Source organism: Papio anubis, chromosome 10 (assembly GCF_008728515.1).
Source record: "Papio anubis isolate 15944 chromosome 10, Panubis1.0, whole genome shotgun sequence".
NCBI classification, from domain to species: Eukaryota; Metazoa; Chordata; class Mammalia; order Primates; family Cercopithecidae; genus Papio; species Papio anubis.
This window is the reverse complement of record NC_044985.1, coordinates 119,547,179-119,574,544: the sequence shown is the minus strand read 5'-3', so window position 1 is coordinate 119,574,544 and position 27,366 is coordinate 119,547,179. Positions and strand designations below refer to the sequence as shown.

The following is a 27,366-nucleotide window of genomic DNA, read 5'->3' as shown; positions in this document are numbered from 1 at the left end:
CAGATCAAGTGTAATATACTGAGCACAAAAACTGGGCTACAGATTGTCTGTAACCTGAGCCCCTGAGCTCCCCTCACGGACCCTCAGCCCCTAGGCCCAGCACCTCAGAGAAGCCGCTGACTGACATGCACCCCACCAGCATCAAACCACACTTCGCCCTGCTGCCCCCATGCCCTCCCCCCTTGCCTTCCTGGGCCATCCTTTTCTGACTCGGCCTCAGTGCCTAGCCAGTGGGCTCCCCTCACTGACCCACAGCCCATGTTCACCGTGTCACTGACTGATTGAGACAGCATATAAACACCTGTGGAGGAAGCTGTCTTCAAGAATATCCAATTGATCTTACAACAGCAGCTATCTCTGAGGGACGGGGGCTAGGGGATTGCCTTTTTCTCTTCACCAGTTTCAATCCTGTTGTAAGTCTGTACGATGAGCATCTAGTATTTCTGTAAGATAGGGTAATAAAGGTGCTCTCACGGAGAGGAGTAATTCCTTTCTACACCTCTAAGGGCTATTAGGGCGTGAGCTGATTCATCCGTATCCACGTGGTGATCAAGCTGAAACCCTGAAGCCTGCAAAGATCAGCCTCGATGCTTAAAACACCGGCAAGCATCGTTAAGGAAGAAACATGAGGCAAAGGTCCTTGTTATTTCCCAGCTTCTCATTCTTCACACTATGAATGTCAAAGATTCTTACCTGGTTTCGAGGGTATACAGTCTATTTGATAGTAAAATAGCAGACACAAGATTTTTAAAATACTTACATTCCCCAACTATGGAGCCCTGCTCAGCACCTCCCACCCGCCCACATGCAGGTGAAACTGCAAAGAAGCCGGAGCCCCCCAGGCATCCTGATGCTTACGCGTCTCTTCATTTGATACCCAAGTCTGAGATGCGTTTGCTTCCTAATCATCCATAACTCCTCAGGAGAGGAGAAGAACACCCTACATATACAAGGTGAGCTGTGCAGTGACAGCAGGACTTGCCCCGAAAAGTGTCCAGGAGATGCCTGAGCAAGACGAGGAGGAGCAAGTGTCCTTGGGAAGGTAGCAGCTTCTTGATCTTTTTCTTTTTTCTCCCTGAGGCGGAGTCTCACTTTGTCACCCAGGCTGGAGTGCAGTGGCGCAGTCTCGGCTCACTGCAACCTCCACCTCCCGTTAGAGCAATTCTCCTGCCTCAGCCTCTCAGTAGCTGGGATTACAGGGGCCCGCCACCAGGCACAGCTAATTTTTTGTATTTTTAGTAGAGATGGGGTTTCACCATGTTGGCCAGGCTGGTCTTGAACTCCTGGCCTCAGGTGATCCACCCACCTCAGGCTCCCAAAGTGCTGGGATTACAGGTGTGAGCCACCACGTCCGGCCAGCTTCCGATCTTATTTCTTATGCTTTACATCACTAGACTTCAAGATAAACGGATAGTTAACTATGCAGCTTCCAGAATCACATGGTAGTCTCTGTTACTTTTTACAAAATGTTCCTGGTATGCTTTGCAACATTAGGAGACACTGAAACTGCCATGTTTTTCCAATGGGAACGTCATTAACTCCCAAGTAAATGCTGGGGACCAACTCACAGGACCCACACTTATGCCAGAGGAAATCAAGTTTATTTCTGATTTTTTCAATGGGAATAGAAACCAATTCAAATCCATTCTCAGTTAACTCTTATCTAATTTCTACACCCTCCTATGGGAATAGCAAGCACTACTACGTCTAATGTTTTGAGGGGTTTTTGGGGGATGAGGTCTCACTATGTTGCCCAGGCTGCACTCGAACTCCGAGCTCAAGCGATCCTCCCGCCGCAGCTTCCTGAGTAGCTAGGACTACAGCCGTGAGCCACCACGCCTGGCTTCATGCTCTTTTAATGAGGGCTTTCCGCAATGCCTTTGCGTGACTGTGGTGGGCACCAGCCCGCCCCTCTGTTCAGGGGTAAAGCCTTCAGTACCTGGCTGCCGCGAGCGCAGGTGACTGGTCACTCCAGTCCGAGTCCCCACGCCAGAGACTGCACTTGGGCTGAGAAGTCAGTGGTGTGGCTCAAGGATATGATGCCCGGAGGGCAGAACACGTCCAATCACAGACTGGTAACAGGCATAAAGGCCCAGCCCCCTTGCCTAATGAGGGACAGCTTTGAGCGCTACCCCAGCTCCTAAGCCCACAGTGCTACCACCTTCAGGGCCCCTGAACCCTTTGTGGAGACTGAACTGCAGCCCCAAAGCCCCCTCCTCCAGGCCTGCCAGCTGAGCGAACCCTTAGGTAGGAGCTCGAGAGGCGCTGCAGCACGTGCTCTCCTTCCAGAGGCTCCTTCCCGAGGAGCCGCCCTCTGCCTGGCCTTCCCCAGCGGTGACTGTCGCAGCCCACACCAGGAAGGCCCCTAGGCCAGTGAGTGGAATCTGACACTCTATAGTCCACACTGGGCCTCAGCCACTGGTCTGCAGGCCACACTCCCTCTCCCATGGACGGTACCTGCCAACTCCACTGACGCCACCGCCCACAGCAGCGGGTCCTGCTCACTGCCTCCCTCCCTCCCTCCCTCGCTATCTCCGGAGCCAGGCAGTACCACACCGAGGGAGATACGCACGCCAAGCATGCCCTGACTCTGCCTTCGAGAAGCAGCAGAGCAGGCGACCAGCAAGTCCACCGCAAGACCTGTGACTGCGGGCTATAATGAACGCCATGGAGGACACACGAGGTGGCGGGAAAGGATACACAGGGGAGGCTGGTGGGGTGCATGTCAGTCAGCGGCTTCTCTGAGGTGCTGGGACTAGGGGCTGAGGGTCAGCGACGGGAGCTGGCCTCCGCATGGCCGTCCCCAGCAGTGAAGGCACCGCTGGCAGGCACTGAGGCCGAGTCAGAAAAGGACGGCCCAGGAAGGCAAGGGGGAGGGCACAGGGGCAGCAGGGCCAAGTGTGGTTTGATGCTGGTGCTGGAGGGCAGAGTTTGGGTTTCATTCTAACGGCAGTGGAAGTCACCTGGTGGCTTTTGGGAGTTGGAAGGCAACATGAGTCACATTTTCCAGCTGGTGCCCCTCCTGCTCTCTAAGCCAGATTAGGCTTGATGTGTGCCTGGCAGTGCAGGCATAAAGGAGAACGTGGACAGCCCAGTGCTGGAGAAGGCAAGGTACCCACCGGCACCCTGGGGAAGATGGAAGGCAGGGGCCATGTTCTGCTACGGGGATGAGGCCAGAGGAGCAGGTGCGAGGCAGCGGGCATATCTACATGGGTGTCACCACCTAGACTGATGAGACCTGGCCAGGCAGGGGCATCTGCCAGGGAGCCCCCAACTTTGGCTTATGGATACATAACACATGTACAAAAGCTTCCTAGATGGATATTCAAAGTCAAACTCAATATGCGCACTTGGGGTCTGAATTGATTTGGTTTACTTCGTTTACATCCTCTTGAGAAAACTTTATGGTCTTTGTTAACTGGCTGTGTCTTACCACTAGTAACTAGATAACCAGCAACTAGAGAATGTGCTATCGTGATGCTGCTGACTTCGCTGTAACATTTCACAATATGCTGCATGTTTGTTTCTACTGGGAACTCCGATTCTGCATTCCTGCCTTGCCTCTAAGTTCCCTCTCCTGGATGTCACTGGCCATTGTCCCCAAGCTCATCCCTATCCAGTACTTTCTCCTAGTGGGTGAACAGGGGGTGGGCAGGAGCACAGGGGTCAACATGACAGAGGCCACACTCAGGACAGGGAAGGAAGGGAAGGGAGGCACGGTCCCCAGAGCAAGAGGCCCCTCGGTTCCCCAGCTTGGAGCCTTCTGCAGATGTGCACGAGCCCAAAGCAACATGACTTGTCCTGAGTCTTCCGCCAGTGTCCACTGTCCAGCACTTGTCAACATAGGGCCTGGCAGTGGTCACATCCACAAATGACCATGGCTGTCCAAACGTTTTAGAACCAGTGTTGCTGTGTGGAGGGAGAGGGACTGACAGTCAGTCACAGAATCCTCAGTGCCCCAAATAAATGTTGGCACATCTTAAATGAGTATCTTTAGAGTCTTCAGCAGATTGTAAAGATGTGTTAAATCTACTTTTGCTTCTTGCGATGGACACGTTTAACAATTCCTGCCTCCAAAAGTAAGCACTGGCAACCATTGGCCGTTACAAAGGTGTGTCTTTCTAACTTGCCACCAACAGGGTGGCGCCCACTGCCAGAGAGGGGCCTTTCCCTGGATATGACAGTCCTGGGGCCGGGTGCAGAGACCTACGTGCATGTGCTTGATTGATGGTGGGGAAAAAGGCACCAGCACCCAGCAGCCCAGAACCTCCCAGGGCTGGGGTCTCTCAGAAGGGACCAAGGCCTCAGAATTGCCTGGGGCAGACTCCTCACCGGCCCTGCCTCAGCCTAGGGAGCAGAGTCTGGAGGAGGGGGTAGAATCTTGCCTACAACCCCCACCCCGGCACTCTAGGCACACTAATCTGAGTGTTCGAAGATATAGGCTCACAGCCTAATTGGAGAAAACTGGGTGGTGAGCAACTTCCAAGAAGGCTCCTGGCGTATCTAAAATAGCAGCCACGAATCCCTGCCAAACCCTCAGGCCAGATCCGAAGTATTTATATGGCTGGATTTAGAACTCCGAAAATAAAACCATTGATTTTGACTTCTCGAAACCAATACTATGACTAGACTGGAGAAAAAATAAATACATCAAGAAGAAACACAATGACTTTGCCCGAAGATACTGTAAAAGCAACAAAAAGTCAGTGCGCCTGCCCCAAGCAGACAGTAGCCGGAAGTCTAGTAGCCGGAAGTCCATACCTCTTCCCAAAGAGCTCCTTCAAATACATTCAGGGCCAGGAGCACTGGCTGCCCGGCCCGTCAGAGCTCCTCAAGCAGACACCGTGCTGGAGCTCTCAGCTTTAGCAATATCCATCCTGCCTCGGACTCTGGGTCTGATGTGGCTGCTTAGGTGTCTGAGCTGGCCAGCCTCCTCTACCGGAAGCTAGGAAGAAACCACGCTTTCCTCCTTGGTTATCACCTTTAAACTAGAAGCTGTGTCTCAATGTTTCAAATGCACAATATCAAGTGCTCCAATGTAAGCCCTGCCTCTGAAACAAAATTTAACCTGAAGACCCAGGCTCCCTCCTGTACCTGCCCCGCCCCCAGGGGCACGGCCTCCCCAGCCCCAGGAATCCGCCCCACCTGCTGCTTTCACCTTTAAAGGGTGGGGTGCGGAGGGAGGGTCGGAGTACCTTTTAGCTCAACATTCCAGGGTTGTTTAAGACTGTGTACTGAATGAAGTTCTCTGAGTGATAAAAGTGAAGCCACTGGATTGGTTCCAAGCATGAGGTAGGAAGCGAGATCCCTCAGTACCTCAGGTAGGGGTAGAGGGGAACCTGGGGAACTAGCGCCTGGGGAGAAGAGACTGTCAATACTGCATGAAAACCCACAAGGAGAGACACCCAGGGGCTTAGAACTCCCAGTCACCGTTGCATTTGCTGTGATATCACTTTCATCAAATGCATGCAACAATGCGATCCATTTACCATCCAACAAAATTAGACCAGGGAAATAAACAAAAGCAGTATTAAAAAAAAATACCATAAATGACACTATAGGTCCTGAAGTGCTCCATGCACACAGAAACTCCTGGAAAGGAGGTGTAGGACACCACCCTAGACACTTTCCTGGCAGCAGCCTCAGCCCTGCTGGCCGAGTCTCTGCAGGCACGAGCTGGCACATCACACAAGTGTGCACATACATACATGCAGGACAGTTTACCAACAGCACAGCTCTATGACTGTCCCAAAAAGTAGAACTCTCAACCGAGTGGGAATGTTTCAGATACTTCATTACACAGATTTGAGGTTAGGGGTGGTCCCTACGGTGACCTGCCAATTTGGGGTCCATCAGAAATTATTTGCCTGAAACCAGGAAAACGAGCGGAGTTGAGAAACAGACTTAAGACTTTCAGAATTCCCCACCACACAGTACCATCTTTCTCTGGCTTACAAATGCACTATTATTTTCCTGGACAAGCTATTCTGCCTGCCTCTCTGTAGTCAAAATTGTTATGTTCTATGGTTTAACGCGCTACTTTCTGCTCACTAACCCGGTATTGTGCAGGAGACCCTACGGGCCGATGAATAGCAGCAGGCACACGCCAGGCCAGCATGGTGAGCTGTGCAGTGACCTGTGGACACAGCAACCTCACTCTCTCCATTGCTCTTGCTCTAGCTCCCAAGTGCCCTGAACCATCTTAGTGCTGGCGAATGAAGAGTGTCCAAGGCACAGGCAGGGCCAGGGCCATCTACTGAAGGCAGCACAAGGGCCAGCAAAGCACAGAAGCCCTGAAGCTCCTAACTCATGGGATAGCCTTGGGCTTATTTCTTCACTGCTCTATAACTATGTATATGTAGATGTCTCCTACAGATAACCAATCAATCTTACAGATCTACGGGACAATAATCGACCGCACAGGGTTGTTGCTGGAATCGCTGCACAAATGCATGCCAAGTGCTTCCAACAGTACCCAGCTTGGCGAATGTCACACGGGTGTGGCCGCTGCTGCTGCAACTGCGTTACTGTGGCACAGCAACAAACCCCGTCTAAACACAGGCACAGGTGGTTCTGGCCCTCAAATAGCACTAGCAGGTGAATTAGGGGACAGGATGAGGGGACCCAGGCCTAGCCCTGCCATTGATTCCCCTGCTCCTCCGAGATGTCACCAAGACATGCCAATGCTCATTTCCTCCAATACAAAATGAATAAACAATGACTCTTCTTTCAGCAGCGGTGACTCCCTTGTCTAGTCTAAACGGGTACACACGTGGTCATGACGAAAATCTCAACAAAAGGAAAAAATTCCAATTCCCACTTCCCACCCACCTAAAACTGGAGATGTAGGATTCAACAGATTCTAGCATGCCCTGCAGTTTCATGTGGCGAGATCTGGCTTTTTCTGAAAGCAGCTTACGTCTGCAGGGCATACTAAGCACCCCGAGAGAGGCAGAAAGTTTCGGAAGTCTGTCTGAAGCGAGGGGGCTGGAAATGTGAGAGGTGAGTGAGTGCAGGGGACCCTCATGACCTTCCAGAGAGAATGAAAAAAACAATGTCGGGAAAGCAAAAGTGGAGAGTGCAGATTCCTTCCTGCACACACCTGCTCCCCAAACAGACATCACGGAGCCCCAACACCAACAAGCAAAAGGAGTGGTCACACACCGAAAATACTGACACCTCTATCCATCTACAGCCCAGCAAGAGCAGACAGGAGGTTCAAGATCTGAGGGCAAGGCTGGGCATGGTGGTTCAACGCCTGTAATCCCAGTACTCTGGGACACCGAGGCAGGCTGATCACTTGATCAAGGTCAGGAGTTTGAGACCAGACTGGCCAACATGGTGAAACCCCGTCTCTACTGAAAATACAAAAATTAGCTGGGCATGGTGGTGTGTGCCTGTAATCCCAGCTACTCTGGAGGCTGAGGCTGGAGAATAGCTTGAACCCAGGAGGTGGAGGTTGCAGTGAGCTGAGATCGCACCACTGCACTCCAGCCTGGGTGACAGAGTGAGACTCCACCTCAAAAAATAAATAAATAAATTGTCAGAGGGCAGAGATTAAGAAAATCCAAAAAAAAAAAAAAAAAAAAAAAAAAAAGGAAAAAGAAAAATCCAGGAACACACATCCTTCTACCAGAGAGCACCGATTCCTCAGTAATGTGTACTTTGCCCTCACTTAAATTATCTGACCTTCCTCATCACAGCTAATGTCTTAAATAAATCTCTGGCCACATCCTGCAAAGGCAAATAAGTCTGATCTGAATGAAGGTGGTGTTCAGGCGTTCCTACATCCCTGTGTATTTTGGAAATGGACAAAATGAAAACTCATCAGGTCATGTAAACCATCTTTCAAACGCTGGTCCTCATGGAATACATTTTTATCTGCATGTTTACCAAATTAAACTGATACACATCCAATGTATCTGTTTGGAAACTCACCTAAAATGAACTTTAAACTGGTATCTACGATGAAGGGCTATTACAATTTACACATATCAGACTGTCACCCCCAAAGGTCAACTACAAATGAAATCTGGACTCAAAGGTCTGCAGAGGGATGACATTCCGACACATGAAAGGTTTGGGTTAGCACTCGCCACCTAGGAACATGAAAACTGAAATCATTACACCTGATGGAACTGGAGAACTTAATCTCCTTCCAAGGGATCAATATCTACCTTAGACTTCAAAGAAATGCGAAATGTCGCAAACATCTCCTGTGGTGTGGAAAATTAACTGCCTGAAGAATGGGAATCTGTTTGATAGCAAATGCCCAGATTCTTCTGTTGAGAATAATGTTTACTTTTAGAGCTAGGGTGCATCCCTTCACTGGACACACGAGGAAACTGAGGCCAAGTGAGACTGTTATCAGTTCCCGCCCACCTGATCTGCAATCTGCATGTCAAGTGAGCAGACATGTAATACATTCCAGCAGGGTTCATCAGGACTGAGTGGAGAGTGAGCAGAAAGAGAATGAGCAAGATGATTATTCAAAAAGCCTTCCTAGGCCAAGCCCAGTGGCTCAGGTCTGTAATCCCAACATTTGGGAGGCAGAGGCAGGAGGTTCACTTAAGCTCAAGGCTCTGAGACCAGCCTGGGCAGCACAGTAAGACCTCATGTCTACCAAAAAAAAAAAAAAAAAAATTATTTTAATTACCTGGGCATGATGGCATGTGTGTGTAGTCTCAGCTACTTGGGTGGCTGAGGTGGGAAGATTGCTTAAGCCCATGGCTGTTGTGAGCCATGATCATGCTACTGCGCTCCAGCCTGGGCTTCACAGCGAGACCCTGTCTCAAAAAAATATATATATACACACACACACACACACACACACACACACACACATACACGTATACATACATATATGTATACATGCATACACACATATACGTACGTATGTATATGTACATGTATATGTGTGCATGTGTACATATATGCATACATACACGTGCACATGTATATATGTATATGCGTATATGCACACGTATGTGTGTATATGTGTATATACACATATATAGGTGTGTATCTATATATGTATATATACACATATATGCAAACTGAAAGTGAATCCTAGGTCTTGCTCCTTCACCAGGCCACGATGGGCTGTGTCTCATGATTGCCTTAAGAAAGGCTGTCTCCCAGTGTGGCGATTCCTCAAGGATCTAGAACTACAAATACCATTTGACCCAGCAATCCCATTACTGGGCATATACCCAAAGGATTATAAATCATGCTATTATAAAGACACATGTACATGTATGTTTACTGTGGCACTATTCACAACAGCAAAGACTTGGAACCAACCCAAATGTCCATTAGTGATAGACTGGATTAAGAAAATGTGGCACATATACACCATGGAATACTATGCAGCGATAAAAAAGGATGCATTTGGCTGGGTGTGGTGGCTCATGCCTGTAATCCCAGCACTTCGGGAGGCCGAGGCGGGCAGATCACATGAGGTCAGGAGTTCGAGACCAGCCTGGCCAACATGGTGAAACTCCATCTCTACTAAAAATACAAAATTAGCTGGGCATGGTGGTGCCTGTCTGTAGTCCCAGCTACCCAGGAGGCTGAGGCAGGAGAATCATTGGAATCCAGGAGGCAGAGGTTGCAGTGAGCCAAGATTGCGCCACTGCACTCCAGCCTGGGTGACAGAGTGAGACTCTATCTCAAAAAAAAAAAAAAAAAAGAAAAGAAAAGAAAAAAAAAGAAAGAAAAGGATGAGTTCATGTCCTTTGCAGGGACATGGATGACACTGGAAACCATTATTCTCAGCAAAACTTTCACAAGGACAGAAAACCAAACATCACATGCTCTCACTCACAGGTCAGAGTTGAACAATGAGAACACATGGACACCGGGCGGGTAACATCACACACCGGGGCCTGTCGGGGGGTGGGGCCTGGGGGTGTTGGGAATAGCATTAGGAGAAATACCTAATGTAAATGACGAGTTGATGGGTGTAGTAGCAAGCCAACATGGCACATGTATACCTACATAACAAACTTGCATGTTGTGCACACGTACCCTAGAACTTAAAGTATAATTAAAAAAAAAAAAAAAAAAAAAAAAAAAAAAGAAAGAAAAAAAAAGGCAATCTCCTTGAAGGGGAGTGAGCTGGACTCCTGACCTCAGCAGACATCTTTCAATCCAGAGCTTCTTTGTCTTTCTAACAAGTTATTCCTAAATTTTACAAACTTACATGTAACACATTTAAATATTAAAATAACTTATTTTATAATCTATAAATTTTATTGTATAATTTATAAATATTAAATATAATACGTATTAAGTATTGTACAATATTTATAAATTATACAAACGTAGATGGCATTATATCAAATATGAGGGAGGCAAGTACATTTTTAATAAAACAATGGTATCTAAAATAGTTAATTCTTTCCAAGGGGTCAGTATTTTTATCAATTCTGTCTTTTTTGTTGTTGTTTTTTGAAATGAGTCTCACTCTGTTGCCCAGGCTGGAGTGCAGTGGTGCGATCTCAGCTCACTGCAATCTCTGCCTCCCGAGTTCAGGCGGTTCTCCCACCTCAGCCCCCCGAGTAGCTGGGATTACAGGCATCTGCCACCATGCCTGGCTAATTTTTTAAATATTTTTACTAGAGACGGGGTTTCACCATGTTGGCCAGGCTGATCTCGAACTCCTGACCCCAAGTGATCTGCCTACCTTGGCCTCCCAAAGTGCTGGGATTACAGGAGTTGAGCCAACGCGCCAGTCCCCAGTTCTGTCTTAAAGAAAATAATTTACTTTGGGTTTTCCAGGAGAATAAGATTTCCCATAGACACAGAACCATGGCAGGGTAGCCGCACTTCCTTCCAGAACATTCCCTGTGTTGGAGGGGGTGGGATGAGTCCATCAACAAAAAGGACTGTAAACTACAGCAGCTGGCAACAAGCCGGAACACGAACTCCACGCTCGTGCTGCCTGAAAACACACACACACACGCACATGCGCACACTCCCACACATCGAGTTCACTCACCAATGCCCAGAAGGTTAAATGCCATTGCCAGTCCTCACTTTTCGGGTGAGAAAACTAAGGCACAGACAGGTTAAATAACTTGCTAAAGGTCACACATCTAGTAACCGGCAAATTCAGTGTTCTGGGCCAGGCATGGTGGCTCAGGCCTGTAATCCCAGCACTTTGGGAGGCCAACGTGGGCGGATCATTTGAGGTCACGAGTTCCAGACCAGTCCGGCCAACATGGCGAAACCCCATCTCTACTAAAAATTTTTTAAAAATTAACCAGGCATAGTGGCACACACCTGTAATCCCAGCTACTTGAGAGGCTGAGGCAGGAGAATCGCTTGAACCTGGGAGGCAGAGGTTGCAGTGAGCCGAGATTGCACCACTGCACTCCAGCCTGGACAACAGAGTGAGACTCCATCTCAAACAAAACAAAACAAAACCCCCACCAAACAGGTTCCTGGCTCCAGACACCTCATTCTTAGCCACCAAGCTAGTTCAGAGTGAAAATGAAATATGCCCATCTTGAAAGGAGGAGTCCACAATGTATATATTGTTATTTCTACGTTAAAACAAACAAAAGTGCTGATACTGTTTTATAACACAGTATAAAATATGCAAACTGAGGCCAGGCACGGTGGCTCATGCCTGTAATCTCAGCACTTTGGGAGGCTGAGGCGGGTGGATCACGAGGTCAGGAGTTCGAGACCAGCCTGGCCAACATGGTGAAACCCCGTTTCTACTAAAAATATTAAAAAAAAATGTAGCCAGGCGTGGTGGCGGATGCCTGTAGTCCCAGCTATTTGGGAGGCTGAGGCAGAGAATTGCTTGAACCCGGGAGGCGGAGGCTGCAGTGAGCCAAGATCACACCACTGCACTCCAGCCTGTGCGACAGAGCAAGACTCCATCTCAAAAAAAAAAAACTACAAGCAAACTAAATTAGACCCTTTATAGTACTTAAGGTATACACACGTGGAAAACAATAAATTTCGCCAATACTGTAATTTCCAACCTACTGCTCTATTAACAATCTACTTTTAAAAGTCAATTAACACAGTCTAAGAGCACATCATTCAGTAAGTGCTGGTCAATGCTAACGGTACAGATGAAAATTAAAACTGTATTATATTTTTAGGTGCATACTGTATTCCACATTTATTCTTGTCTTGTGAACTTGAACTGTTAGTCTCAAGAATGAGTGAACAAAGCCTTTACACTTTCACAGGTCTTTGAAAAAACGATGGCTCTGCATGTGTCTGGCTGTCCACATGTGGGCTGTGTTGGGAGAAGGGAGCAGACAAGATGGTTCACTAGCTGGAGGAAAGGTGACAGGACAGTCACCCCTCTCCCGCTCTAGCACGGCACCAGGTTTGCAGTCACCTGCTCCTCCGCTCTAGTGCATGCTTCCTCCTTGGGAGGCACGTAAGAAGGATCAGAGTGTCAAAAGGGCTGAAATTTTCAGAGGCCAGCAAACTGCCCAGCTGAGAGGAAGTAGGAAAAACACAGCTGGCTGCATCCTAAGCTGCAGCTGTGAGCACAGTCATCGTATCTGGGTTCACAGTCCCAGTGTCGGCTCAGGTGTTCAGAGGGGGAAGCTGGCCCAGGAAGTGTGGAGTGGGACTCTGAGCTGAACCTGTGGGAGCCCGCAGCCACTCTCTTCCCACCAGGCCAGGCAATTCTTCTGGTGAGGCCTGAAGATGAGGATGTGCCTAAGGACAGCATTCCCAACAAGGAGAGGCTCAGGCAGGAGACCCACGCCAGGATGCTCCTGGCAGGTACAGCCCCAGCTGCACACACCTACGCAGGTACACTCACCATGTCAGCACCAGCCAAAATGGATGTCATTTGCTCCCTGCCAAGAACAAGACACCAGGAGAAGCCAGCCTTCTGCTCTCGGTGCCTCCCCCCATGGCATCAAGGGGATGCCTGGGACCCCTTCCCCAGGCCCACAGAGAGCCACAGAACAGAGACGGGGGGATCACACATCAAGTCACCTGAGATGGGTCCAAATGGTCACGAGCGTGCTTCCCAAGTCACAGCTTCCAGAGGGGGCTGCAGGGCCCCTGACCCCTCTGGACACCAGCATTCACACTCAAACCTCTGCCCCATCCCACCCCCACCAGGGCTCAGGCCCAACACTTCTCCCACAGCCAAATCAAAGCCCAAATCCTGGCCAAACATCCTTGAATTCTTAATATTTTAGCTCATTTCCACGGACAAAGTAGATTTTATCCATCTTCTATGAATATGTATTTAATCACTGCTCTTCAGTCGTAGGGCGTGAGTAGCCACAAGGAAAGCCAGCCATGGGGCCAGCTCCCTGTGCTCTGATCTCTTGCATATAAAGCTAAAGTTCCTCTCACTAGTTACCTGCTGGCACAACCATTATCTAAGTCTGTAACATTATCTTCAATGGTTAAGCCATGGTGCTTTTGATCCAAAGTAGTCGTACGTTACTTACAAACGACAGTCAAAATGTCAGCGTCAGTACAACACAGATCCACGTAACACCATTCGCATCATATTAGAAACCTAAATATCTGAAAATACCGAATTCACCGAATGACCTTTATTACACTCCAGTGAACAAACCTCATCGATATATTGTGTCAATGCTTTCTTACTCTGAAGATGGAAAGTCACGCCCAACAACGAATATCCATCCTTATTCTCTAAAATCTCAAGAACACAGATTACTCTGCTTTCCAGGCAATGCTCTCTGGTGCCAGCTCTCCGGAAGAAGGCACAGCAGGGATTATGAAAGGTGACGCTGGGACGCAGCACTCAGACTGGCTCTCCAACATAAACACATATTTGGCTTGTACCAGGAATGAGACGAATCCATATGCTGCCAAGTAATCGTTACTCCTCCAGTTCTACGAATAAGAGGAGTGGGAAGGGGATTAAGCCAAAGGAAAAAAAGAGCTTTATTCTTCCCGTTTATAATTTTAAGGTAACAATGGTCAATAATTTTCAAGGAAGTAGTTAAATTGAAGATCATGAGAAAACACAGGGGAAAACAGTGAAAGCAAAATACAAGGTTGGCTTATACTTGTAGCTTCGGGATATAAAAAATCCACCTGAGCAAATGTGTATCTCATAGTAACTATAAATACAAACATAGCCACATATGCAATGTTTCTATTTTTAGGTCTTTTGCAAAACTCGTATTACAGCTAAATCAAATAAAACAAAGATATGGTGCTGGGCTGTACAGTGACACATTTGTTTACTGGCATAAGGTAGGCAGGGCTCAGAGACGTAGATAACTAGGCAGAACCACCTTACTAACCGAAGTATTGTTGTGAAGACTAAATCCACTCCACTGAATCAAGACACTGCTTTCTCCATGTGGCAATTTAAATGTGTTCCAACAACCAATAGAAAAGCGTTCATTCTTTCTTGTCACCATCATTGTATTATCCACACACCTGAAATCAGTTTTTGAGTCAAGACTGTGCACGGGGAGAATCCGATTAAGATCATGCCCAGCCACCACTCGCCATCTGGATGCCCAGAAGACAAATGGCATCGGTATTGAGAGGGGCTTCATGGCCAAACACAAGCCCAGGCAGCACTACTGTGGGGCTGGCAGGCGGGAAAAGGAGAGTGGGAAGCAGGGACCTTCCACCCAGCACTTTGCAGCTGACAGGCAGAACTCTTACTACGTCTCAGGTGAGCCGGCAGAACATACCAGGATTTCAAGGTGGGGGCGGGAGGCAGGCAGGCAGGAGGACAGTCCAAAGAAACTTCAGACAATTATCTTCCTTTAAATCTGGGAGAAAAGTAACCGCTGAGAGAAGACCAGGTGAAAAATCAAATCCTAGATTCTGAAAGGACTCTAGACCTTGAAAACTAGGATGGGACTTGAAGACCACCAATTCTACCCGCGACCACACACACAGCCCCCATCCTAACAGTCCCTCACCAGCCCGAGTCTGGGTGCCTCCAGAGATAGGAGAAGCCAGCTTCTTCCGCATCGGAACAGCTCTGCTTGTGAGAAATGACTTCCTAATTCGGAGCCCAAATCCTTTTGCCTTTAAGTTTCCTTAAGCAGCACCAGACACGGTGTCCTTTCCATGTCTGTTTCTCTAACACTAGGAACAAAGCCTCCATGCTCCAGTCTCCTCTTCCAAATGACACATCCACAGTGTCCTCCATGAACTTGGCTTCCAGAGTGTTCATGAACCAGATCAGGAGAGCAGAGTAGACATCTATGAACAAATCCAAAAGAGAACAGACTCTCAGAAGGTTGGGATTCTAGTTTGGCAACGGAAATAGCCAGAAGAGTGAGATATCCAAGTATCTTGGAGCTGCCAACGAGCTGCACTGGCACCAGAGGAGCAAGACCAGCGCCGCGCAGGCCCATCGGCGCCATAAGCGACTGTGTCCGCTCCTGAGGCAGCAGCACTTACGGCACAGGAAAGCAAGTCACAAACACACATCCTCAAGGCCAAAACCCTGCTTTGCATATTTCACAGAACAACTGGTTTTGCTTTTTTTTTTTTTTTTTTTTTTTTTTCTGTAAAGAGCTAATGGGGGCAGAAAGGCAGAAACTGGATAAATATTCTTCCCTCACCTCCACCAACAGAAGTGATATCTGAGTGATTCTGATCCTGTGTAGGAGTCAGAGAGGGCGGGGCCCGTGTCAGAAAGGCTGGCGGCATTGTTCACCGAGTCAGTCTCAAGTGCCTGACGGTCAGCAGACCAGCTCAAAGAAGCCCTTGCAATGACAGGCACAGAGAGCAAAGGAACACAAGATTCCCTCTGACAGTCGTCTCAAACAAATGAACATCCACTCAAACGATGCCCCCAAAGGCCGTACAGAGAAAAAAGGAGCGTTCCTGCATGCTGACCAAAACACCCCGCACACGACGTCGCGTGAAATCTTGGACCTAACGATCACACCAGAAACAGATTCAAAATATTTTCACCATTCCCAACAAAGGACAGTATAGGAAAGCAACTATTATTTTCCCCTCCACTCCCACCGACCAAAATGCACCTCATAAAAATTATCTTCATTTGTTAGACAAGGAGCCACCGAAACAATCCCTTCACAAGCCTCTCACTGGTACACCCTGGTACTGGATGAGAGAGGAGAGGACTCCCATCTTCTGACCCAGGGAAGCGTGCTGCCTGGTAAGCTTTCTGAGTCTTTAGAGCTGTTAGTGATGTCACAATTAAAAATCAACCAGGAAAATGAACACAATAAAAGATTATAAGAAAACAAAGGGCCAAGACCCATTGTTGAATTAAAACTAGCTAAATGAAATTAAAGGAGCAGCTACATTCATGTCTTAATAGGAGAAGAGAGAACTAGCAAAGGTGAGTGCATGTATCAACAATGGGAAACACAGTTCTAGGATTGTCATCCATAAGGAAAAATCAACACCACAGCGGATTCTAATTTGGGCTGAACAAAACCTAAACCAAAACGATCATGGGCAGATGGTACTTCTTTCTAAATAACGAAGAGACAATAATCTCCCCCCTTTCTGCTAATCCATTGACCTTAATACCAATTCTGTTCTTAATCACCTGGCAACATGAGTGCAGCTGTGCGCACTTCAGCTCATCACGAGACTACCCTCAATAACTAAAACTTTTTTTTCGTTATTTCACTCACTGTGACATCATTTTAAGTTAATATAATTGTTTCGAATCATTACAGGAAAATAAATTGACAATAGCCTAAAGGAGAATTCCTATCAGAAACAAAAACCATATACCAAAAATAGTTTTCAAAAACAAAAACACCAAAGCTCACTGTAGAAAGAGTAACATCCTGTTTTATGTTTAGTGTTAGCATTAGTCATAAAGATCTGGGGAACACGAATAAATTCTTAGCAATTAACTACAGAAATCCCAAACACCTTGCTGGTGGAGTCGTCTCTACCTGGTAAACTCCTACAGATCCTACAAGATCCAGCTCGTTTACCCCTCTGTGAGGCCTTCATTAATTCCTTCCCATTAACTCAAGGACATTCAATTCACTCCCTCTTCTAGTTCTCTCATTAGTTCCTCCCACAAACATTTACTAAAATCTACGTGTCAAGCACGGTGTCTATAACTCTGCAGTACACAGAGGAATGATCATGCTTCATGCCCAGGAAGAACTCACTAATTAGAAGTGGCAGGCATGTATGCGAGGTTATTATTATACAGTGCGACTAGTGCTCTAATGGAGATATGCTGTGCAGAGAAACAGTCATATCTTCCCTCAAGTACCCCGTGAGGCTGTAATTCATTCAATCGTTTCCATCTCCTCCAGTGTGCTACTGACCTGTGAAGACAGGAACTGTGCTCTAGTTAGCCCCAGCTCCCACTGCCTAGTGAACGCAGAACACACCATAGAAACGCAATATATGTTTGTTAACGCATTAGAGACAATAAGATTACTTAAAAAAACAAAACTACTGGTGCTTTATAATTGGGTCTTACAGCTCCAAACAAAAGGTATTTGTTAACCGTATAACCCAATAATTTGCTGCAATGTGCGTGTTAACACTGGAGGACCTCTGGAGCAGATGTACTTTTTGAACATTCCCCTGGTGGCGGGATATTCCACCCCAAGTCATCAAAGAGAAAGATGTTAACAGGTGACCTATGCTGAAACTTGGGCTCCATTCTAAGGAAATAAACACAGGACACAGACCCCGGCTGGCTTAGAAGGTTCCCTGGCTGACCTTCAGCACAGCTCTTCCATGTACCCCAAGTACAACTGCTCTGTCTCCAGGAGAATAATTTTAGCCCTAAACAAAAATAATGAGGAGTTTCCCAAATTGCTATCTGGAGTCACTTACAAAAAGCAAGCAAACTCTAGGAATATTCAATTGTAACAACAAAAGACTGTAGCTAATCAATTCTAATAACAAAAAACTGTGATCAGTTCAAAATGTTTCAAATGAGAAACACTGAATTACATAGCTTCCTTACAAGTGTCCTTTTCAGGAACAAATCCAATTTAAAAATCAAAATTTATCAAATTGTTTCATTTAATTGCTGTGTCCTCACATTCTCCACTGAAGGTTGTTTAAAATGATTAAAAAAACAAAAACAAAAACAAAAACAAAAACAGGGTGCGGTGGCTCATGCCTGTAATCCCAGCACTTTGGGAGACCGAGGGGGTGGATCAAGAGGTCAAGAGATGGAGACCATCCTGGCCAACATGGTGAAACCACCTCTCAACCAAAAATACAAAAACTATCTGGGCATGGTGGCGGGCGCCTGTAGTCCCAGCTACTCGGGAGGCTGAGGCAGGAGAATCGCTTGAACCTGGGAGGGGGAGGTTGCAGTGAGCCGAGATTGGGTCACTGCACTCCAGCCTGGCAACAGAGTGAGACTCCGTCAATTAAAAAAAAAAAAAAAAAAAAAAGGTCTATCACCCTACAGTAATTGAGTGATATAAATCAAGGGAATCAGAAATTAAAGAACAAAGCCAGTCATAAAATGTGCTGTCAAAAATTAGTTGTAAATTACTAATTTTAAAAGCTAACCTCAGTAAGAGTATCAATGAATCACTTTATTACTGTAATCAATCCTCCCAGACAGCTAGAGAACACCCTAAAGACACTGAATGCTCTGGATGGGCATAGTCAGTGTGGACTTCACTCCCAGCGCAGCTGGTTCCAGGGCCGGCCCGGAGAGCATCCACTGGGATGCAGAGCATGCGCTGCAAGGGGACACCCTACAGTGTCATTAATCATTTATTATTTGATCTTTCCTTGCATTAAATTATACTTGAGTCAACGGACTCTGCCTCAATACATGTGTATCAGGTAACACGAAACTGCCCTTGATGTGACACAGGGTCTTTCTGGAATGTCTGCTGGCTAGCTGCTATCAGCTGCAAGCCTTACATAGAGGGAGCAGCCCTGAACTCAGGGAGGCAACTGTTCTGCGTTAGGGGGAAGAACTGGGAAGAGCCTAAATAGACAAGTTCCAACAAGGATCAGAGAGTACAAGAGAATCATCCTACAAAAGGTAGGTGTTCCAATCCTTTCATCCTTAACGCCTTGAGTTCAGAATACAGGCAAACCAAAGGCACACATATGTAGGAGCCCGTGTGTGCTTTAAAATAAGACTCCAGCCATCTTGCTTCCCTGTGCTAATGGAAATACCTTGCCTAAGCATTTAACGCTGAGAAGCCAAATAGACTATTTAATGCAATAATTACTTAGTCTTTAGTTTCCTGTAGCCAATTCAAAAATTTACTTAGCTGTTTTAAAGAAGATGGAAAGATTCTAACAGAAGGAAAACCTGCACAAGCTGATGTCATTTTTAATTTCCTTTATATTTTCAAGGACTCTAAACTTTAAACATTATGGCCAAGATGCAGAGAAAGCCAGTGGTGCTTCTCATGATGCTTATCATGTTGCAGATCTACAACAGTTTAGCTGTCAATCTAAAATCCAAAAAGGTCTGAGAATGGAAGGAACTTCTTTTCATAAATGGTTGGCAAATTATTTTGGTGGCAAAACCAGACTCTAACCTAACTGGCATGAGGCTATTTTTAATCACTATTTATTTCACTGAGTGTGGATATCTCAGGCTTTGCTGCAAAATACTAGTGTGTTATTACAGGGCGCCACCCGACCTCACAGGCAGTGTTCTACAACACACACCATTTTACCTTCCTCAGATCCAAAATTTCCGAGTTCTACAAACTCACCTGTCTCCAGTGGTTTGGGGACTTGCATCCTATGGACATTTACAGGGAAACCGAGCTTGGGCTCTACTGCATCTGACTCTTACCTTAGAGACTCTCATCTAAATTCAAAATCTTATACAGCACCTAAATTCTGAATAATTTATGTCACAGGAAGCAAACATGTAAAGACTGGAGAAGTGTAATAAAATGAGAGGTTGTGATACCTGTGGGGACTACAACTTTTACCTGTAATAGACACTGGTATCACCAAAATCCTAAGAATATTGATATTTCAGACATTTTAGCCAAAGGCAAAGAATTTATCCAGGTGAAACATGTAGCTTTTTTGAGTACGTGATTACTTAGAACTTCAGAAAAAAGTGAGGCCCTAGAGTTCTGACCATATGTGCTGTAATGTAGTTCATTAAATTTCCATTTTTCTATACAACTCACAATGCTAGTAATATTATGTCTCAGACCAAAGTAATTCCACCCAGAGAAGGACTGACCACAAAGAACAAACTGAGCATTACTATAAACATTCCAACACACGTCACCCCCTTACTACTCCAAATCTACTATCAATCCATTTGACCAGAGAGGAACTACCCAAACCCCAAATGCTTTTAACTTGTATCAAGAGGGACCACAACGAAACGCATCCTCTATAAATCATGTCTGTGCCTTTCTCTTTCTCTCTCTGATACAAACTCGTCTGGAACCAATGCAGCTAATTACTGTTTTCTTCAAAGTCCACAGAACAAAGATGCAAGCCTGCTTATTAGAGAACTGGGACCTTCAGGTCTTAACTTCCTCTGAACGCCAATGATGACAGGAGCAACTTCGTGCAAACCAATTCTTTTAACAAAATAACACGCATCACTTTCTAATATTTTAAGAGAATACACGAAGGGAAGTTTCTGGAGGCTCTGACCCCCAAATGCTACCTACCAAAAGGTTAACTGATTCCTGCAGTGGAATACCATATCTGGCTGGAGATCCCTCCCTGCAAAGTCCCTGTCAGAGGACACAAGGGAACAGACACCTGAGGTTTCAGAACAGGCTGCAGGGCTGCAGTTTTCCTGCCCCTTTGCTAGCCTACATTACCAGGAAACAGATCCGGTCCCAGACTCGCTCTCCACATTAAGATGCCACCTGGCAGGAAAGCTGCGGAGAGAGGCCTCCGTCCCGCCCTGCGCCCCACCACTGTAGTGAAGTGTCCTCACAGCCAGCTCACTACCGAGGGCCACGGAGTCATCTGAGGCCACACCACAGCATTCACAGATGGTAGCACCAACAGGGAGACGACTGCAGGCAGGGAGGGGCGCCAGGATGAATGCCGGCTTTTCCCACCCAGGCAGCGGCACCTGTGCGGCGGCGACCTGCGAGCCTCGGCTCCCTGGGGCGGCCTCACAGGTGTCGCGGGCAGCCAGTTCAGGGCCCGCTCCCGCAGAAGGCCCAGCCAGAACGCGAGGGAGGTCGGCGCCGCCTGGCAAAGCGACCTGTCCCGGGTCAAGCTCTCCTTGATGAAGGTGGTGGACCCCGAGGGAAACTGGCACGCACAGCCAGGCGCAGGGGCAGCCAGAAACCCCAGGACCGCTGCGCCCTGCTGGGGAAAACCGCAGTACCCGAGTTCACTTCTCTCCAGGCCACGTGCCGGCTACCGACCCGGGAGGGCGGGTTCCATGGCCACTGTGGAGCCAGCAAGTCCCCACCACGCCCCTTCCCGTCCCGGGACCCCCGGGCACGCTGCCCACCTCTGCGCGGGGAGCCGTCGATGCTCTCGCCGCTGGACGAGTGCGCCTCGACCGGCGGCCGCCGCAGGCTGAAGTAGCCGCGCGGCCGCGAGGCTCCGCTCCGTGGGGAGGGCCCGCCGCCCGGGCCCCCATCCCTGCGCGCGAAGATGCCGCTGAAGAAGCGCAGCAGCCGGTGTTCCGAGGCCGCGCCGGCCCCGGCCGCCGCCCGCGCGCGCTCCAGCCGCTGCAGGTCGCTGTTGTCTAGCGTGCGGTTCTTGCTCTTACTGCGCTCCCAACGCTCCAGGTCCGATAGCGTGTCGTTCTTGCTGAGCACCTCGCCCACGTCCAGGGTGTTGCGCTTCTCCGAGGAGGGCTGCGTGGCGGCCGCGGGCTCCAGGGTGGCCCCGGCGGCGGCCTCGTCATCCGGCGCCCAGGCCAGGCTCCCTGAGCTGCTGTGGCGCCTCCCGCCGCCCAGTGTCCGGCCCTGCGGCGCCTCAGGCCCGCTCCAGTGCCTGAAGCTCAAGCTCCGCCGCAGGGGCGCGGCCCGGGCCCCCTCCACGTCGGGGCTGCCGGGCGCGGGCGAGCCTCGTCCTTCCTCCTCCGCCCGCGCGCTGCTGGCCAGGTCCGCGGGCTCCAGGCCGCGTGCGCACGGCCGGAGCCGCCCCAGCTCCAGCTGCCCGGTGCTGCGGGTGCGGAAGGTGCGGAAATCCCATGCGCGCGGCCGGCGACCCTCCGGTTCCTCCACACCCTCCGCCTCCTCGGCTTCCTCCTCAAGCCGCCCGGGCGCGTCCGGGGAGCGCGCGGGCCGGGGCCGCCGAGCGGGGCGCGGGTCCGGGCCGCCAGAGCCCGGCGCGGCCAGCTGCTCTTTCCTGACCATGGTCACGGAGATGCGGTAGACGGTCTTTCTGGGAGGCGTCCCGCGCGGCATCGCGTCCGCGGGTGGCGACGCGGGCTCGCCGCTGCCGTCCAACAAGTACATGTCGCCCGCGCACTGGGGCCCCGCCGCATCCAGCGAGCCCGCGGGCTGGGAGGGCGCCGGGTCAGGCGAGGAGGGCAGGCGGTCCGGGAGTGTGGCCCACGCCCCCCGCTCGCCGCAAGGGCCGCACTCAGGCTGCGGGGAAGGCGCCCCTGGCACCCGCCGGCCCGTACGCCGCGCCGCCCGAGTGCCGGGGTCCGGGCCCGGGGCGCCGAGCCATGGGCCGGCAGGGTCAGGCGAGGCGGCCGGTCAGGCGCGAGAGCGCTCTCGCCGGCAGGTGCGGCCGCGGTGCGCAGGGCCCAGGGCGGGCGGCGGCGCCCGCGGCTTCATTGTCTACGACGCGGGGCCCGTGCGCATCCTCCCGCCCCGGCAGCACAGCTCGGCGGTTCCGCAGCCTCCGCCACTCCCTGGGCTCCGGGACGCGCGGACAGCTGCGCCGGCTGCGACCGAAGGGTGGCGGGTGGCGGGCGGCGGGCGGCGGTTTAAAATGGAAACGCGCGCCGGGGCGGGGCGGGCGGCGGGGGCCGACGTGCAGGGACCGCGGGCCGCGCGCCCAGCCGGGCTGGCGGAGTCCCGGGAGCGCGGTGGCGGCGGCGGCGGCGGCGGCGAGCGCGGCGGCGTGCAGGCCCAAGCGCCGGGATGGATCGGCGCAGCGCGGACCGGAGCCTCGGGGGGCCTAGCCTAGCACCAGCCTGCACCCTAAAACCACGCACACTTTGGGGCTTGGCCTGCAAAAACAAAACTAGGGGCATATCTCACCTGCTGCGCGTTTATATGAGGCATCTTTCCTAACCATGCAGCCTCGAAGATGAAACTCATGTGACTCGTTTAAAAAACCAAGTATCTTTGGTACCTGTTACCCCCAACCTCACCTAGGAACAAGTGGGCTTCCAGGAAGACAAGAACAAAGAGATGCGACTGTGAGGGGAGGGTGCTGTTTACACCAATGCCCTGCCAATGAAGGGCCACAATCTGCCTCCTAACATAATTCTGTCTTGTTTTCATTTTCAATTAGCAATAATCTCACCCCAGATAAACTTCTATGGTACCATACACTGCCATACCATATCATACATACTCTGTGCAAAGCTTCTAAAATAATCTCGTAGGGTTATTTTACCAATGTGTGGGGAAAGATTCCTCACAGGTAAGCACTTACTCCCCATGACGACAGACAGGAAAATACTGTGGTTAAGAGCAAGAAGACAGACGTGCCTGCCCGCAAGCCAGGCTTATCCACTGACAAACCACCTGCTTTTCCACCTGTAAAATAGGAGCGCCGATAAAAGCTCCTAAACTTTGAGCATTCTTGTGAAGATTAAATTGATTAAAATCCTATGTGCCAGGCATTCTGTGTACATGCGAAATATTCACCATTAATACTGAAAACTGAACGTCTCTTCCATCAAATCCCCCACTTCCTACCTGGTGGGCTGACAGATACTGGTCTTGGATATTATCCCAGGCCACACAATGTTTAGACATAGGTGATCAACTTATCAGTTCCTCACGCTGTCTTAAACACAGATGTATTGTTTCAGAGTTTCCTTGATGAAAAAGTTTCAGAAGGAAAAATACAATGTCCCCTAATCACACCACTTGCTTACACGACCTTCTCCAGACCTAGAAATGCCACAGCTTGCTACAGGCTGTTTCTGGGCAAGGTGCTGGTGGCCAGGCCAGGGGGAAGCATTACTTTGGGATATGCTATTTGCAGGCAGGGATTGTCAGGTGCCAACTTTCCCTACTTTAATCTTATTGTGGGGGTACCTATTGTGTTCACGGCACTGGAAGTGGCATAAAAATGAATTGGGCAAGCTCTCTTTTGAAGGAAGTTATAGAAGTTATAGCCTAGGAAATCTGGATTTTATGACAGTTTGAAATTTAATATTCAGATTTAATGAAATATATGAGAGTGCTAGGTGATTCACTTTATTTTTCTTGAAAGGATACTTTAAAATACACCTGACCACCCTCTGTGGCCTCGACCTCAACATGATTTTCACCATCATAGGGTCACACCTCAGCCTACCAGCTACTCAAACTTTAAAGGCTCTGGATGCGGTACCTCTGATTACATCCTCATTGTAAGGAGGGGTTCCCAAGACAGAATCATTTTACCTTTTGAGTTTCAATAAAGCAGCCCTCTTTGATAAGAACCAAGAACCCCCAACTTCTAGAGTGGGAGCCAGGCGGGATTCATCTGTCAGAATGGTTCAGAATGACAGCCTAACGCCCATCTGGTTAGGGAGATGCAGAGGCTTGGAGACAAAGGGCACTTCCCCAGGGCTACACAGCTCCTCAGTAAGGGTGAAATCTGGGGTTTGGGGGTCACACTGCCTGTGCTCATTTTTTTTTTTTTGTCTTAGTAAGCATCAGCATTCTGCTTTGTTGATAACAAAGACAAAAGTAAACATGTGAATATTACTAAACTCCAAGCAAATCAAATGTAAATGTTATCTTGACATTTCCAGGTAGCATTTTTAGCAAACTTTCAGACTTACTCATTTTTCTATTGGTTCATTTATTCATCGAATATATATTGAGTACCTACTGCAATGCTACACAGTGACAATACTGTGACAAAAGGGGTTCTGTCTTCAAAGAATTGACACAACACCCAAAAAATGCTAAGACTACGTGATTTTACCACAAAAGGACAGTGAGGGAGATAAAAGCTTCGCGATAATCCCAGAGACAGCTACAGTGCCATACCGTCTCTTTAATGATGAACACCACTAAAATTTGGCAAAAGTCTAAAATGTTATCACTGCAGCTGTACAGACTTAAAGGTCACCCAGGTCTGTAAGTTGAAAACAGAGCAACGTGGATAGACAGAGATCTTTGCTACTGTCAAGGGTGGGACCAGAACCCTGGGCTCCTAACTTAGCCAGGTGCGGGAAGGGGAGATCAATTCCCACGATTTGAGACCATGGCTCTGTTCAGATACTGAGATGAACTTTAATATGAAAGTAGCTTGTCCAGAATTAAGATATGCAAATCTATCTCACTTGTTATCTGAAGCATTCATAGAGCCCAAAGTAAAAAATAAAGTAGTACTCCTTCAGGGCTCAAATACTGGACTGTTTGTCTCTCCCAATTACTGTACCTTTGTCTAGAATCCATCCCAGGTTTTGCACTTTGCCATATGAGATGCAGGCTGCAGAGTAGAAGAATCCATTCCGTCCACCTTAGATGACACTGACTCTTCCAGGGAACCTCTTTCAGCCATAGCCAGTGTGTTTGTGATCCTTCAGCATTTCCACCTCAGAAGGAAGCATTTACTTTCCATACCGATCATAATGCTGCCATGTCAAGTACGACTGTGGGTGCTGAAAAACCTGGTCAGAGAGAATTGCCTTTCCCCACTGCCCTAGAGAGATGGGCTCTCCCGATGCAAAGAAGACACATGCTCCCGACATGTCACTCCAAAATCTAAATCCCCTTCTACAAAGCCAGACCAGTCTTTTTTGAAGAGGAAAAAAAAAATCATAATACTATATATGTTCAGATGGCATTATGCTTTATTTTCCTGTGGTTTTTTAAACTGACTCCACTAGACTGTCATTTCTTGAATTTTTCCATGCCATGGAGCATATCACCATTTTTTTTTTAAGCATGTAGTTGATTTCACTGCTACCTCAAAACCAAACAGCAGCCGGGCAATGCCTCCGTGCTGCAGGGACTAATGCCGCCCGAGAGAGGAAGACTGCAGAGGAGAGTTCAGGAAAGGTGCCAGCCCTAGCTAACCCCCATTCATCACCCTCAGCAGCTGGCTTTGCTCCCTTAGTTCCAACTTTATGAGATGCTTTGGCCACCCTCCCACGACTCCTCTGTCCCGGGTCATTTCTAGCGACCTATAAATCAAACGTTCTCCTTGAGAATAGTATTTCCAAGTGTTGCTAGAGTCGATAAGCCTTATTTAAAGGAAACTTCTGGTAGCCAGTCAGTAGAGCCATCTGCTACACAGGCTGGCTTTCCAAATAACAGAACCTGACAGCCAGTAATCACGTTTGCAGTATCTTAGCAGAACCGCGTCTGCTGACTGTAGAAACTGGCCAACCACTGGTTCTGCCCTGGCCCGAGCATGCCCACCCCGGGAGCCAACCAAGAGCCCCTCCATGGGCACATCAAAGGCTATTTTCTGGTAGCCAGTTGACTGACAGATACATGTAAGGAGAAGCAATTAGAAAGACAGTTCTGTCTTATTAATACTTTTATATTTTTAGCATGAGACTCAAATTCTCATCTGAGAATGTCATGGTAGAATGGTTTCTAAGCTAAGATTTGCCATGATGCTCAGCTTCTAGGAACTGAAAATTCTGCATGCATCTCTTTGCCTGGCACATTCCAGCTGAACTCACTGGGGAATCCCATTTTTCTCATTTTAAAAGCTGAAGGTTAAACATGGAACTGTAAAAGAGATGAGGACTTGACCCTTATCTGCTAGTCAAGGAAGGACTGGTATGGTCTGTCTCTAAGGCAGGAACATTGATCCAACAGGAAAAAAGACCCCAGAAGGTCCTGTGAGCACCTGCAGCATCCTTCCTGTGTTTTTTCTTAAGGACCAACGACAGCAATTCCTGCCAACAGAACACTGGCCATTTCTATTGTGTATGAACACACCACCACACAGACAGGCTAGAGGGCAGTGGCAAGATCATAGCTCACTACAGCCTTGAACTCCTGGGCTCAAGTGATCCTCCTGCCTCCTGAATAGCTGGGACCACAGGCATATGTCACCACCCCTGGCTAATTTTTAAATTTTTCTGTAGAGAGGAGGGTCTTGCCATGTTGCCCAGGCTGCTCTCGAATGCCTCGCCTCAGGTGATTCTCCCACCGTGGCCTCCTAAATCCCTCCTAAAGGGATTTACAGGCGTGAGCCATCATGCTTGGCTAATGTTTTTTTTCATTTATTGTAAAGATGGGGGTCTCACTATATTGCACAGGTGGGTCTCCCTTGTTATGCCTGCACCTGGCTAAGGGTTGAGGTGGCATCACTCACACATACCTT

The 27,366-nt window shown here is 48.7% G+C and overlaps 1 protein-coding gene across 11 annotated transcripts in view; it reads right to left on the bottom strand.

Annotated features, from left to right (window-relative positions):
- Nucleotides 1-27,366, bottom strand: part of AGAP1 (ArfGAP with GTPase domain, ankyrin repeat and PH domain 1) — a 639,080-nt gene that overhangs the window by 442,362 nt on the left and 169,352 nt on the right. For 3 of the 11 annotated variants that reach the window (XM_021924437.2, XM_021924440.2, XM_021924438.2), the window contains exon 1: nt 21,398-22,468. The exons of 4 other annotated variants lie outside the window; for them this stretch is intronic. In XM_021924437.2, coding sequence (XP_021780129.1) covers nt 21,398-22,355 — 958 coding nt within the window. In that variant the 5' untranslated portion in view covers nt 22,356-22,468. Of the gene's footprint in view, nt 1-21,397; nt 22,540-27,366 lie in introns of those variants that run through there. 4 more of the 11 variants (XM_021924439.2, XM_021924435.2, XM_021924436.2 and 1 more) reach the window with 4 other exon arrangements.